General features: G+C 43.9%; 1 protein-coding gene across 7 annotated transcripts; it reads left to right on the forward strand.

The window, feature by feature from the left end:
• The first annotated feature begins 481 nt into the window (after window positions 1-481).
• Window positions 482-15,131, forward strand: LOC120976685 (wall-associated receptor kinase 5). 7 transcript variants are annotated; one of them, XR_012181607.1, is made up of 7 exons: window positions 493-628; window positions 1,275-1,448; window positions 2,065-2,320; window positions 2,407-2,629; window positions 2,727-2,847; window positions 9,801-13,124; window positions 13,424-15,034. XR_012181607.1 is itself a non-coding variant. In XM_040403903.3 (6 exons), exons 2-6 carry the CDS (start codon window positions 1,284-1,286, stop codon window positions 14,882-14,884), a joined length of 2,226 nt encoding a protein of 741 aa, XP_040259837.1. In that variant the 5' UTR covers window positions 482-628; window positions 1,275-1,283; the 3' UTR covers window positions 14,885-15,131. The 7 variants fall into 7 exon arrangements, 2 of the variants coding, with proteins under 2 accessions (XP_040259837.1, XP_040259839.1); XR_012181646.1 differs by having other exon boundaries at window positions 558-628; window positions 2,065-2,256; XM_040403903.3 differs by lacking the exon at window positions 9,801-13,124 and having other exon boundaries at window positions 482-628; window positions 13,424-15,131.
• The last annotated feature ends 168 nt before the right edge of the window (window positions 15,132-15,299 follow it).

Raw genomic sequence — 15,299 nt, forward strand, 5'->3', positions numbered from 1 at the left:
TTAGGGCCGAACTTAGCCATGGCCCGCTTAGGTTTTTTGCACTTCTTTCTTTACTTATGATTTGGAGCCCAATCCAGCCCATCATTTGCAGTCCTCTCCTCTGGGCTGGCCCACCTAGGTTTTCCTCTTAAGCTCCGCCACTGCTCCAGCATCATTTTTTTGTGGTTGGATGGTTAGAGGGACAGTGGTATCCCTACTCCCAAGCCCATCGGGTTCAAGTCCTGGTGTCCGCATTATTCCCGACGATGCGCTTTCAATGAGAGGAGACGTTCCCGTCGATGACGAGGCGCCTACGGTGACTTCGTAAATCTCAAGATGATATGTCGGCTCAGTCTCTCGAAGGTGCTCATAAGGGTAGATGTGCGTGTGTGCGTTCATGGGGATAAGTGTATGCTCGTATGTATGAGCCCTTGTGTCTGTACTGTGTTGAAAAATAGTCATGTTATTTTTTTTAAGTCATGGCCCCAATAGTTGGACTTTTGTTGTCAAAAAAAAAAAGACACACAAGACGTGTGATTGGCTGGAGACGTTGAAGCTCGCTCACCTTGTCCTTCCTCACATCTCGATTTCATAGCTAGTCGCCCGAGGATCACTTCGCCGATCCATTGATAAAGTGTCCTCCCTGGAGGTATGTATGTACGCATGCATCTTTTTTTTTGGGTAGCTTAATCGTCTCTTGCGTATTTAATCTGGGATGAAATTTGAACCATGCCTAAGTTCATCCTTCAGTTTCCCTGCTATTCTCAAATCGACTTTCGATGATATTCCGGGGAGCGCGCTTGCCATGCGGCTGCGCGGCCGTCGGTTGGCAGTGGAGTGGCGACCGTAGATGCTGTTGGCTCGCTTGCGGGTGCGGCAGCCTCCGACTCGGGCGAGCTGAGAGCGTGCGCAGTAGAACTGGATCTGGCGGCTATGCAGCTGCCAGCTGCTGTACTAGCTCGATTTAGCCTAGCTAGATCGGACGCACACGTTCGGTCGAGGAATCAACGGACGGCGTGGCTGGCGCCTGGCGGCAGGCGGTTGCAACCGGGGGCAGGGCTGGATTTGCCGCTTTTTACTTTACATGTTTTCAGAAGTAGATGAATAACAGTACCACATAGCATATACATACAGTAGCCTCCTGATGACCTTGCTTGTACAGATGTTTGTTCTTAGCACGATTAGGTAGCCTCCAGATGTTTGTGCGTGATTGGGTAGTAGCTAGCCTCACAAATAATGGGCATTATTTTCCCTTAATTCAGGGGTGATGTACTTATTTCATTGTATACTTTCAGTGATTGCAAATGGACGGCGAAGCCAGCAGTAATAGACACGGCATCCTGGAGAGGATGCTGCTCGATGAAAGTGCAGAGCCTACGGACCTGCCGTTATCACTTTTGGAGGACATCACAAATTGTTTCCACTCTGATCTACAAATTGGCAGCGGTGGATTCGCCGTGGTTTACAAGGTAGCACTCCTTTCATCAGCTTCGTTTCTCAAACTGCCTCTCAAAGTCTAATAGCTATACTCCATACTACATACATAGCTTTTGTTCTGGAACAAGACAGATATCGGCCGAGTTTGGAGTACGGTGTAGCAATGTAATACTTTGCACTATCTTTGCTTCATGAATTCGGCAGAACGCCTGCTTATAAAATTCTTGTAACATCTGCATAAAACTCCTTTTTTTTTCTTTTGGCATCAGTACGTAAAGCCCTGTTTTCCATGAAGCAGAACGACTGTTCATGAAATTCTGACATATGTATAAAACTCTTCTTCTTTTTCCTATGAGGAAGCGCCAAATTGGGATTTGGTGGGAGATAAGACTTTCATTTGTGCTTCAGATTTATCGCTACGATCTCGGCAACCTGTTAATTACTAGCTCTGTAACATCTTATAAGACGTTTTTATAGTCCATGGCAGTGCTAAAAAACGTCTTATATTATGTTACGGAGGGAGTAACTCTTTTCTTGATTAATGAAAATGGATAGTCTTTTGTCTTGTTAAAGGAAAACTCTTTTCTTTTTAATGAATTCAACAAACTAAACTATATATGCACGCTACAATATCGTTCACGACCGCAGGGAATGATCGGAAAACTGATGGTTGCTGTAAAGAAGCTGTCCAACACAGTTGATATTACTGAGAGTAAATTCCATGGAGAGGTTAAATGCTTAATGAAGACCAAGCACAAGAACATAGTACGTTTTCTGGGGTATTGTGCTGACACACAAGGAAAAATGGCAGAATATGAGGGGAAGCTTGTCATGGCAGATGTACGAAACTGGTTACTCTGTTTTGAGTTTGTACCCAAAGGGAGTCTTGATAAGCATATGTCTGGTACCATCATAATCTATTTCTTCCGTATTTATTTACTCGCCGTCAGTCTAAACTAATTAATAAAAATCCGTCTCTTTCGTGTATAGATGCATCTTGCGGACTTGAATGGAGAGAGCGCTATCGAATAATCAGGGGAATATGTGAAGGCTTATGTTACCTTCATGAGAAGCGCATTCTTCATTTGGACCTTAAGCCTGCTAATGTCTTGCTTGACATTGGCATGGTACCCAAAATTGCTGATTTTGGTCTCTCGCGGTGTTTTGATGAAGGGCAAACCCGAGCTATTACTCAACATCTGTGTGGATCTCAGTAAGCCAGCATCTTAAAAGCTCTTATTTTTTGTTATGCGCAACTTCACGTTTTATTTGGGCATTCATTGATCAAACTTTATATAATCTTCCCTTAGGGGGTACTTGGCTCCAGAATTCTATAGAGGACAAATCGCATTTGCCTCAGATATATATAGTCTTGGTGTTATAATCATGGAGATGCTGACAGGAGCGAAGGGATATTTTGAAGAGGAGCATGTAAGAACAATTTAAGCATTTTTTTATTAAAGGGGATTTCTCCCCCCCAATTTCATTAAAGAAACCAAAGTACTCCCTCCGTTCCCAAATATTTGTCTTTCTAGGCATTTCAAAATGGACACAACATACGGATGCATGTAGACATATTTTAGAGTGTAGATTTGCTCCGTATGTAGTCACTTGTTGAAATCTCTAGAAAGACAAATATTTGGGAACGGAGGGAGTAGTTTTTACAGCCAAAACGCTCCTCCACCAACAGAACAATCAAGGTAGGCAATGGCACCTAAGCTACCAAACAACAGCTAAAAAGGAACCTATGTTGCAAGCTGGAGGCAAACAAGGAGAAACTAGGCAAGGTAGGAAAACGGAGGAAGATAACATTCAGACTAAGGTTCTGAAGAACAACACTCAACAATTGTGTAGTAAGCACAACAGGTGGACTTTAGTTGTGCATGGTAATAAATCAATACGTGGAATCAAAGTTCATCGTTCATCAATCTATATGTTAAAAGGATTATTGCTCTTATGTGATATTACATAATTAAAGTTATGGTAAAAAAATTGAGAAAGAGAGCTTTATGTATTTCCTTGAATCAAAATAGAACCATTAAAGTGGGCCTATTGAGCCATAGCTGGGACACCGGCAGCCAGTGTTATATCCCCATGGATCCTAGCACAATCTTCAAGCTCATGTGCAACCCCATTAGCAGTAAACAAACCTAGGAGTAAAACCATGGTAATTTATTTCAGAAGTTATCTAGAATTGCTGCTAGCTATCATCTGTTGAGGTATTTTTTTTGAATGAAAGGGGTTTCCCCCCCTGCCCCATTTTATTGAAGCAGCAAAGAAAACCAGATTCGGAATACAAGCTTAACAGCTGGATCCCCACACAGCCCACACCAGGCAACCACCAGGCAGACTAGAAACAGAACTAACTGGAAGGTCTAAACAGCCTCACAAACCAGCAAACACTTTAGCCTACATGAAGTTCTTTTTATTACAAAACCCAAAGGCGAGGGCCAAAAGTGAAAGCTAATTGTCTACTGACGACGACCGGAGATCAGGTCCAGGCAATCCGCAGGAGCTCCCCCCGGTGTTTGTCGAGCAACAGAATACATCTTCGCAGCAGCTCCGCTTGGGTGTCGTCGCAGAGTACCCCCCAGTGCAGAAGCACATTTTTCAACTTGACAAGGACACAATTCAAGCCTCTCCACGAGCGGCCCTGAAAACAGAAATCATTCCTTAGCCTCCAAATGCTCCACAAGGATGCAGCCGTGACCAGATTGAGCACAGGTTTACATTTGTAAGAACGCCACACAGCACATATGTCTTCAAAACAAGTAAAAGGTTGCACATTAAAAAACTCAGACACCAGCGACCAGATACATTTGGCCACAACACAATCAAAAAATAGATGTTGAGTGGACTCATTTTCTCTACAAAACAGGCAGGAGAGGTCTTCCACCTGTCTACGTTTGTTCAAATTATCTCTTGTCAGAACTTTATTGTACACACAAACCCACATGAAAACATGAATATTTTGAGGACACAAAACTTTCCAAAGAGATTTTCCAATCGGAGAAACAATTCCCCCAAAGTTTATAGCTTCATAGAAAGATTTAACTGAGTACAGCCCCTTAGGTTCAAGAGACCAGATGGGCAAATCTGGGGAGGTAGACAGGGGGAAATCCCTAATCTGGTCTTGTAATTGATTCCACCTAAGCATCCCCCTCAGATCGACACATCGCCTAAAAGTAAGTTTCAGAGTAGTCCCATCCCACACTTGAGCCACTGAACAATCAGGCTGGTTGCAAATTTCAAACAGGTCCCAAAACATAGTTCTTAGGGAACAATCCCCAGCCCACGTATCATGCCAAAAACTTATTTTATCACCTCTTCCCACCTTCCAAACATAGAAAGTTTTTGAAGCATTTAAAGCCCAGGTCACACTTTTCCAGAAGGGGACCCAATTTTTTGCTTGGCCCACAGAATATTCGGCGAGTGAGTGTTATATTTAAAAGCCACAATCTTTTTCCAATCACTGTCATTAGATTCAAAGAAACGTTTTCCCCATGAGGCCAAAAGGGCCATGTTGAATTCTTTCAAGTTGGGGATACCGAGTCCCCCAAATTCCTTTTTTCTAGTAACCAGACCCCAGTTGGCCAGGTGGTGTTTATGTTGATCATCTATATTACCCCAGAAAAAATGAGCCATCTGAGAATTAATGGCATTAATTGCCCATTTAGGGAATTTAATCATGGCCATAAGGTAGGCAGGAATACTAACAATACATGCACACAATAAGATCAACTTCCCCCTGTAGGTCAAGTATCTACCCAGCCAACCAGAAATATTCTTGATAATTCTATCAATAATTGGTTGTAGATCTTCTCTCCTCAATTTGTCATAGTGCAGAGGCACTCCCAAGTATTTGATAGGGAAAGACCCCAACTTACAACAGAAAATTTGAGCAAAGGTTTTAGACTCCTCCTCCACATTTATGGTGAGTAAATCACTCTTGTGGAAATTGATTTTCATACCAGATAGGTTTTCAAAACAGGATAAAATCCACTTAAAATTCCTGGCTTTGTCATATGAATTCTCAAGAAAAAGAAGTGTATCATCAGCATATTGCAAGCTGATCACTCCCCCAGGGATAATGTTGGTCAGAAGACCAGAGATCAGGCCATGCTTTGAAGCCTTGATTAGCATTTTGGAGAAAACATCAGCAACTAAGTTAAAAAGCAAGGGGGAGAAGGGATCTCCTTGTTTGAGACCTTTCCCCCCCATAAAGTAAGGCCCAGTAGTGTCATTGATCCTCACACTAAATGTACTCTGCAAAAGAGTTGTTTTAATCCAAGAAATCCATTTTTGCCCAAAACCTCTAGAACTAAGCATTTCAAAAAGAAAGTCCCAACTTACTCTATCATATGCTTTTTCATAATCTAGTTTGAGCACAAGCCCTTGCGAACCAGATTTCTTAACTTCATGAATAACCTCATGTGCCAGGACCACACTTTCAAGAATATATCTGCCCTTGATAAAAGCAGTTTGATTGGGAGAAATCATTCTATGACTGATAGGGGAAAATCTATTAGTCATAGCTTTTGTAAAAATCTTAATAGCACAATTACTAAGACTGATGGGTCTGAAGTTCTTCATGTCTTTAGCATTCACCTCCTTTGGGATCAACACAATCAGAGCAAAATTAAGTCTATGAATATCTAATTTACCCTCCTCAAAATCTCTAACCATGGCCATAAAGTCTTTTTTAATTACCTCCCAGAAGGTTTGATAAAAGAGGAAAGACAAGCCATCAGGGCCAGGCGCACCATGTGCATAAGAGCCAAAAATGGCTTCCTTAATCTCCTCTTCAGAAAATTTTCTTTGTAGCATTTCATTTTCTTCTATAGTAACCAGCTCATCTTCCTCCCAGAAGGAAGGGCCAAGATGAATATCATGTTTTGCTTCATACCCAAACAGATTTTTATAAAAAGTAGTAGCTACATCTAGCATTTCATTAGTAGTAAAAACAGGGCCCGAATCCCCATTTAGCTCAGTCAAATGATTTTTTCTATGCCTGTGATTGGCAAGCGCATGAAAATAGGCATTGTTTTTGTCTCCATCTTTAATTCTACGATCCCTCGAACGTTGCCACAAGGCAACCTCCTCCTTACGCAAGATATCATCGAGCTCTTTTTTAATCTCCCTCATCCGAAGCCTATCCGCATCCGATACACGATTTGACTCGGCAAAAACATCTAGGATATCAAATTCTTGCATAAGGTCTTTCTTCTTTTTCTTAAGAGCAGCTTCAATATTAATACTCCAGCCTTTAGCCTTTTTCCGAAACAATTTAGCTTTTTTTAACCAAACATCAATAGCAGTCCTCCCCACCACCGGGGTATTCCACACCTTTATAAACATAGTTTTAAATTCTGGGTAGTCAAGCCACCATTTTTCAAACCGAAATTTTTTGGGGGAGGTAACCCTCCTAGCTTGTGTGTCTAAAATCAGGGGGGTATGATCACTACCAATTCTGGGTAAAGCAGTTAAAACGGATAAAGGAAACCGAGCATCCCAAGAGGGGGACACAAAGACTCTATCAATAGCAGCAAAAATAGGATCATCCTGATTATTACTCCAAGTAAAACTTCGATTAGCAATGCTAATTTCCATAAGACCCCACCTATTAATCCAATCATTGAAAAGGAAGGCAAGTTGATTATTAATGATGCCATTGCTCTTATCTGTAGCAGATCTCACCAAATTAAAGTCTCCACCCAAAATCACAGGATATGTGAGATTTGCCATTACATCATGTAGTTCAGCAATAAATTTCATTTTCAGATCATTGTAAGCAGTACCATACACAGCAACAAAGTGCCAAACAAAACCATCTTTTTTGTTCTTAACAGTAGTCACAACACAGTATGTTTTATTAATAAAGCCAATTATCTCAAACAGATCATTATTAATCCCCACAAGGATCCCACCAGCAGTATTAATAGCAGGGAGTTGTTGCCAAGAAAAATCATTTCTACCAGAAATTCTCCTAATGGTAATATCATCAATTTTTTCCCTCTTGGTTTCAAAGAAACCAACAAAATCAATATGATTGCTATTAATAAAATCCCCTAGGCACTGAATTTTACCTGGTTGTCCTAGACCACGAATATTCCAAAAGGAACCTATCATTGGACTTTAAAAGGGTGAGATAGGCCACAAGGCACATTCTTAGAAAGAACAGCTGGACTGTTTACACCCAGATCAGCAGTGCCCCCTGATCTAGAGTTGAAAACAGGACCAGAAGGGGTATATACTGTTGAACCGGTATGGGCCCCAGCCCATCTGTACCTATCTCTTAGGCCCAAGCCCATGAGAAATGTTGACCTAGAAGGGGAGCTCCTCCTCCTCTGTTCTGTGTGAGCAGCCACACACCAAGAAAGACACAGCAGCTGCTGCTCCTGGTACGCTGCTCCTCCAAGTTCAACATGGTATCAGACCAGGCTGCAGCGGCAGCGGTGGCGCCGGTGGTGTAGTCCGGCGAGGAGGAGCTGCGGGGGCGAGCGGCGGCGAGCTAGGCGCAGCGGCTGCGGCTGGTGGCGGAGTGCAGCGAGGCGGCGCGGCCGGCTCGGGAGAGGAGGTTGTTGTGCGCGCGTGCTGCTGGAGCTGCTGCGTGCTGGAGGTGCTGCTGCTGCTGCGTGAGGCAGCGAGAGAGAGATTGAGGGGAAGAGAGAAAAGGAAGGGCAGGTCACGCATCTCACCTGACACGGCAGCAACGCTGTCAGGTCCACCGCGAGAAGCTGCAGTTTGTCTCCAAGTCCCCTTCTGCTCTCGGCTGTTGATTGCTGCGGGTTGGTAAAGGAAGGAGAGGTGACGAACTGCTGCTGGTGAGAAGAGGAGAAGAGGAGTGCTACTGCTACTTGCAGGTGCTGAAAGTCCTGCTGTTTTTGGTCTGCTGCTGACTGAAAGGGAAAATGGCGGAGGAAGCACTGGCGGCTGCAATGGACAAGCTTGCGGACATCATGGCCGCAAAGATGGTGGCTGCCGGTGAGAAGGCACCTGCTGATGTGGGCTCGAGCGCTGTGCAGGCAGAGATGGTGCAGAAGATTGAGCTGGCTCCAAACGAGGTGAAGTTAGAAGGTGTAGAGAACTACCTGAGGTGGTCGAGGAGAGGTAAACTCATCCTCAGAACTAAGTCACTGGAAGACTATGCTCTTGGTGAGGTGAAGGAACCAGAAGACAAGAGGGGAGCTTCATGGAAGAAATGGAATGCCACGGACAGTTTGGTGTTGAATTGGCTGCTGAGTTCTCTATCCCCTTCTGTTGCTGCTTCGGTGGAGGACCTCCCTACTGCTGCTGAGGTATGGGCAGCGTTAGCTAGTATGTACTCAGGGAAGGGAAATGTCATGTTGGTCTCCAAAATTGAAGACACTGTGCATGATCTCACTCAAGGTGATAGGACTGTAATGATGTATGTTGAAGAGCTGAAACATCTTTGGGCTGATTTAGACTATCTTGCACCTCTTGTGTTGCCACATGCTGAGTGTGCAGTGATAGCTAGAAAGTGGGTTGAGGATAGGCGTGTCCTCAAGTTTCTGAAGGGGCTGGACTCCATGTTTGAGAATAGAAGGGCTATCTTAATGCAACAAGCTGAGTTGCCGTCACTAAGAGATGCCATTGCTGCTATAGCACAGGAAGAGACTAGACTGAAAGCTGTGGAGCGGTCAAAGGTGGCTTCCAGACCTGCTTATCACATAATGAATAGGCCTGAGACAAGAGACTGCCACAATTGTGGGCTGAAAGGGCATCTCAGTTACCAGTGCATAGCCCCACCGAAGAGAGACAACAAAGGCAGAGGAGGTTACAGAGGCAGCTACAGAGGAGATGGCAGGGGATACTATCGTGGAAGCAACAACAGGGGCAGAGGTGCTCCAAGTAACTATAACAACTACAATCGCTACCAAGGGGAGGCCAGAGCGAATGTATCTGTCATGAGTGAGGGTCAGTCCAGTTCTTCTCATAGTCAAGACATGAGAAATGAGCAGCAGGGTCAAGACAAGAGGAACGGACAGCAAGCAGAGACAGTGTTTGGTGACTTTGCTCATTTTGTGTACTCTGATGAAGGTAATGAAACTGCATCTGTTGCTGTTCATAGGGCTGGTGTAGATTGGGTTTTAGACTCAGGGGCATCGAAACATGTAACCGGCAACGTTAGAGAGTTTGAATGCTATCAACAGTACCCCCAATCGTACAATGGAACTATTCAAACTGCAGATGGTACTGCACAACCTATTAAGGGGGTTGGGGCAGTGCAATGTACTCCAAGTATTAAGTTGGAATCAGTTTTGCATGTTCCAGCTTTCCCAGTTAGTCTAGTGTCATTGAGTGCTTTGATTGATCAGATGGATTGTGACGTAACTCTTAACAAGTACCGCTGTTTGATTCAGGAGATGGGAACTGGGAGGAGGCTTGGGGCAGGAACCAGGCATAGAGGACTATGGTACATGGATCGCCAGGGGGATGTGAAGACTGCTGGCATGGCTCTTGCTGCGACTGCGACAGAGAAGGAAGCATTAGCTATGATCCACCATTGTAGGTTTGGACATGTTTCTTTTGAGAAAATGAAGAAAGCCTTCCCTGATGTAATGAATGGTTTAGATAAAACCAAGTTAAGGTGTGAGGCATGTGAGTATGCTAAACACACTCGGATATCGTATGTGAGTAAGGGGCTCAGGAGTATAGTCCCATTTGTGCTTGTTCATTCAGATGTTTGGACGTGTCCATCAACCTCGATAAATGGAATGAAATATTTTGTCACCTTCATTGATTGCAATACTCGCATGACATGGATGTATCTAATGCGACATAAAGATGAGGTGTTTGAGTGTTTCAAGGACTTCTGTGCGTATGTTAAAACTCAATTCAAGGTGCAGGTTCAAATGATAAGGACCGACAATGGGACAGAATATGTCAACAGAAGGCTGGGAGAGTTCCTATCAGACCAAGGTATTCTGCATCAGACATCTTGCCCGGACACTCCTCCCCAAAATGGCGTGGCAGAGCGGAAAAAACGGCATATCCTTGAGGTGGCGCGCTCAATCATGTACACTATGAATGTGCCAAAGTGTCTATGGGGTGAAGCCGTTCTGACTGCAACCTATCTGATCAATCGCACACCATCTATGATACTGGGTATGAAATCTCCTTGTGAACTCTTATTAGGAGAGAATAAATTTAGTGTGCCACCAAAGGTGTTTGGATGTACTTGTTTTGTCAGGGATCATAGACCTGCTGTGAACAAGCTGGATCCTCGGGCGGTGAAGTGTATCTTTATTGGCTATCCTTCTGGACAGAGAGGGTATAAGTGCTGGAGTCCTTCTGATAGGCGCACTTTCGTGAGCATGGATGTGACATTCTGGGAATCTAATCCTTACTATGGGGAAAAAACTGACTTGAGCTCGTTGTTTGAATGTCTGGACCAGCCTGTGGTTGGTCCAGAGGGGGAGGTGGTGTTGCAACCTCAAGTATCTGAAGCAAGAGGGAGAGAACAAGGAAGAGGTCAGGAAGAGGTGATGCAGCAAGCAAGACCGCCAATGGTGGGCACTATACCCATGTTGCCGCTGTCTAGTGGAGAAGGTGAAACAGAAACGCATCAGGTTCAAGAGCAACCTGAGCAGCAGCAGGGCATAGCACAGAAGCCACTTAATGTCTACACCCGGCGAGCCAAGGCAAATGAACCCCAGGGGGAGCAAGCAGGAAATGAGAATGTGATGCAGGGGGAGTCACACATAGAACAGGAGGACTCATCCACGGAGATGCCAATTGCGTTGAGGAAGGGAACTAGGGCTGCGGCTGCCAAACCTGTCGAGAGATATGGGTTTGAACATAATATTGGGAATTATGTGAATTATGATGCTCTGCCGGCATCATATAAAGTGTTCATTGCTTCTCTTCAAGCGGTGGTTATTCCTTCAGATTGGAGAAATGCAAAGAAGGACCCTAGGTGGTGTGCTGCTATGCGAGAAGAACTAGAAGCATTGAGAAAACAGAGGACTTGGGAGTTAGCTGAGTTGCCAGCAGGAAAGAAAACAGTGGGCTGCAAATGGGTTTATTCTGTCAAACAGAATCCTGAAGGTAAGATTGAGAGATACAAAGCCAGACTAGTTGCAAGAGGATATAGTCAAACCTATGGGATAGACTATGACGAAACATTTGCTCCAGTAGCAAAAATGAACACTGAGGATATTAGTATCATGTGCAGCAAACTTTGAATGGCCTTTGCATCAATTAGATGTGAAAAATGCTTTCTTGCATGGAGAACTAAAAGAAGAAGTGTATATGGAAGTCCCCCCTGGATTGGACTCATCTAAAACTGAAGGCAAGGTGTGTAGATTGAAAAAGTCTTTGTATGGTCTGAAACAATCACCGAGAGCTTGGTTCGATAGATTCCGAAGGGCTATGTGTGAGATGGGATACAAACAATGCAATAAGGATCACACTGTCTTCTACCGGCATCAGAATAGGAAGATTGTCATCCTTGCAGTCTATGTAGATGATATAATCATAACTGGAGATGATGGGACGGAGATAGCAAGGTTAAAGGAGTGTCTTGGAAAGGCATTTGAAGTGAAGGATCTTGGTCAGATGAAGTATTTTCTGGGTATTGAGATTGCAAGATCTGCCAAAGGGATAGCCTTGTCCCAGCGCAAGTACACCTTGGATCTCCTCAGTGATATGGGAATGTTAGAGTGTCGAGCTGCTACTACCCCAATTGACCAAAACCATAAGGTAACAGCACAATCTGGAGATCTAGTGGATAAGGAGAAATACCAAAGACTGGTAGGGCGTTTACTATACTTGTGTCACACAAGGCCAGACATTGCCTATGCTGTGAGCATAGTGAGTAGGTATATGCATGAGCCCAGAAGTGGACATGTGGAGGCAGCACACAGAATTCTGAAGTATTTGAAGGGAACACCAGGAAGAGGACTGTGGTTTGAAGGGAATGGCCACTTGGTAGTTGATGGGTATAGTGATGCAGACTGGGCAAGTTGCCTGGATGATCGTCGATCAACATCTGGGTATTGTGTGTTTGTGGGAGGTAACTTAGTTTCATGGAGAAGCAAGAAGCAGCCAGTTGTATCAAAATCAACAGCAGAAGCAGAATATAGAGCCATGTCTCAGGGGTTAAGTGAGATGTTGTGGGTGAGAAACCTTCTAAGTGAATTGAAATTGCTAAGAGAAGGACCTCTGAATGTCTGGTGTGACAATAGGTCTGCTATATGCATAGCTAACAACCCAGTGCAACATGACAGAACTAAGCATATAGAGATTGATCGATTCTTCATCAAAGAGAAGCTTGATGCTGGGATTATAAAGATTGAGTATGTGCACACAGGCCAACAGATAGCAGGCTTGACAAAAGGTTTGGCAGCAAAGGAATGCAACCTAGCTTGCGACAAGATGGGAATGATAGATATCTACCACCCATCTTGAGGGGGAGTGTTGAACCGGTATGGGCCCCAGCCCATCTGTACCTATCTCTTAGGCCCAAGCCCATGAGAAATGTTGACCTAGAAGGGGAGCTCCTCCTCCTCTGTTCTGTGTGAGCCGCCACACACCAAGAAAGACACAGCAGCTGCTGCTCCTGGTACGCTACTCCTCCAAGTTCAACACTCTCAGCAGCATGTGTGGAAATATCTAAATCATGCGGTAAAACAATCTCTGGATTTTGGTCAGCAAATTGCAGGCATCTTAATTTATCTGTTGAGGTATTTGACCTATTTATATACATATGCAATGTAATTAGGTATAGTTATGATGAATTGATGTTCTATCATTCTTGTGTGTTTATATACATTCTTGAAGATTATCTATCATTCTTATTTATGTATAATGATGAAGATCTATCCGCTCAAATCCATTTATATAAAAAAATCCACCATATTAACAACCATATGTTTTGCTTTTTGTGACGTTATTTTAAGCATATTTTGCTTTTTTGGTTGACCGCCTTGTGCTTGAAGTATGTAAAACAGGTAGATAGTAACTCATGATTGCAACTTCGTAGGTAGTTGAAAGTTGGATGAATCGACTGGAACAGGCACCAGAGAGGCACACAGAGTTAGTACAAGTAAGAGTATGCACTAAGATCGGGATAGAGTGCATGGACTTGGACCCAAAGAAGAGACCAGTTACACAGCACATAATTGATAGGCTTGATAAAACAGCAAGTGCTGACTATTCAGGCCAAAATGGCATTTGCAGTTCACTAGTCGAGCTGCAGCCAAGTTTACTCAAGGAACAGTCTGGGGAAAATATTGGAAAGCTTGCAGATGAGAGCCTTATAAAGGACATCAATGAACACCCAGAAACGGAAGATCACTGCCAGCAGGGTCAAGAAAATGCAGATCAGTGGTCATTACGGGAAGCACAAGATACGGAGCAACAGGTTAACCGACCAGGAACAAGCATTTTCGGCTCTAAATCTAGCTTCTTGGAGAAGCTAAAAAACTTGAATATCTTTAGCAGGAAAGCACGCAGGAATTTCGTGAGGAATGGTGGCCCACACCTACAGAATGTCAGGGGCCTAACGATTTTCACAAAGGCAGAAATAAAGAAAATCACAAAAAACAATTCAGAGTTTCTTGGTACCGGAAGATTTTGCAAAGCCTACAAAGGAACTCTTCCTGACAATACCATGGTGGCAGTTAAAACCTTTATCACGCTAAGCAATAGTCTGAGGCGGGAGTTTGAGATGATAATAGAATTCCATAAAGAACTGATCCACAAGAACATCCTCAAGCTCTATGGTTGCTGCCCGGAGATGGATGTTCCAACGTTGGTATTTGAATTTGCTGCTAATGGGAGCCTCGAGAGCATTGTCCATGGCAGTAAACAAAAACTGCCTTTAGACTTGCGTATTGACATCGCAATTGGGTCTGCAGAAGGGTTAAGATACATGCACTCCTACGCAAATTACCCCATGCGACATGGTGATGTCAGACCGAACAACATATTTCTCGATGACAAGTTGACACCAAAAATTGGAAACTTTGGGCTTTTGAGGCTTTATAGTTTACAAGATGAGATGAGGCTACAGGCCTCTGAATCAAGTGATACACGCAACCAATTGATGCTGCTTAATATGGGTTACATGGACCGAAAGTTCATGCAAGATGGACATGTAACACTAAAGAGCGAGGTCTACAGCTTTGGAGCTATTCTCTTGGAACTAATTACCAGGAGGAAGAACATATTTGATGCAAACCGCATCCTCGTTGATGAGTACCGCAAAGTTTATGAGAGAGAAAAGAGTGGAAGAGCGATGTTTGACAAGGAGATTGCAACTGAAGACAATATCTTCGCCCTGGAGGAAATTGGCAAGGTTGTAATTGAGTGCCTGAAAGAAGACAGTAAGGAACGACCAGATATGACCGAGGTGACGGAACTACTTGTGATGATCAGGAGAGAGAGGAGGCTCGTTAAGGCACGCAATAAGGTGATTACTACTAGTGTTCCATCTGTATAGTGGGTGGCCACATTGTCCAACCAAATGAACTAAAAAAATTAAAGTCAGGGTACCATGAAGGCCACAAATTTGCATCCCTGCCTGTATTGCTTACACGCCGTCACAAACATAAAAGGAGAATTTATTTTCCTTTTGTCCCTTTTTGAAAAAGAGGCTTAAACCCCCGGCCTCTGCATCATGTGATGCACACCGCCATAGGGATGAACTTGAGATGTTATTTGTTCAGGAAAATGTCTAACTTGGATAACCAATGAGCATTAGACATTGCGCAGCAGCGCCTGCACGTTCCCGAACAGGCCTCACACGTGCGGATACCCTGGGCACTCAAGGCCTGGATTACGCACTGAACTCGCCGGCATCTGTCTTTGTTCTGAAAATATTCCACGCACATTTAACACTCGCGATCCCAAGGGCA

This window comes from Aegilops tauschii, chromosome 1 (assembly GCF_002575655.3).
Source record: "Aegilops tauschii subsp. strangulata cultivar AL8/78 chromosome 1, Aet v6.0, whole genome shotgun sequence".
Lineage (NCBI taxonomy): Eukaryota > Viridiplantae > Streptophyta > Magnoliopsida > Poales > Poaceae > Aegilops > Aegilops tauschii.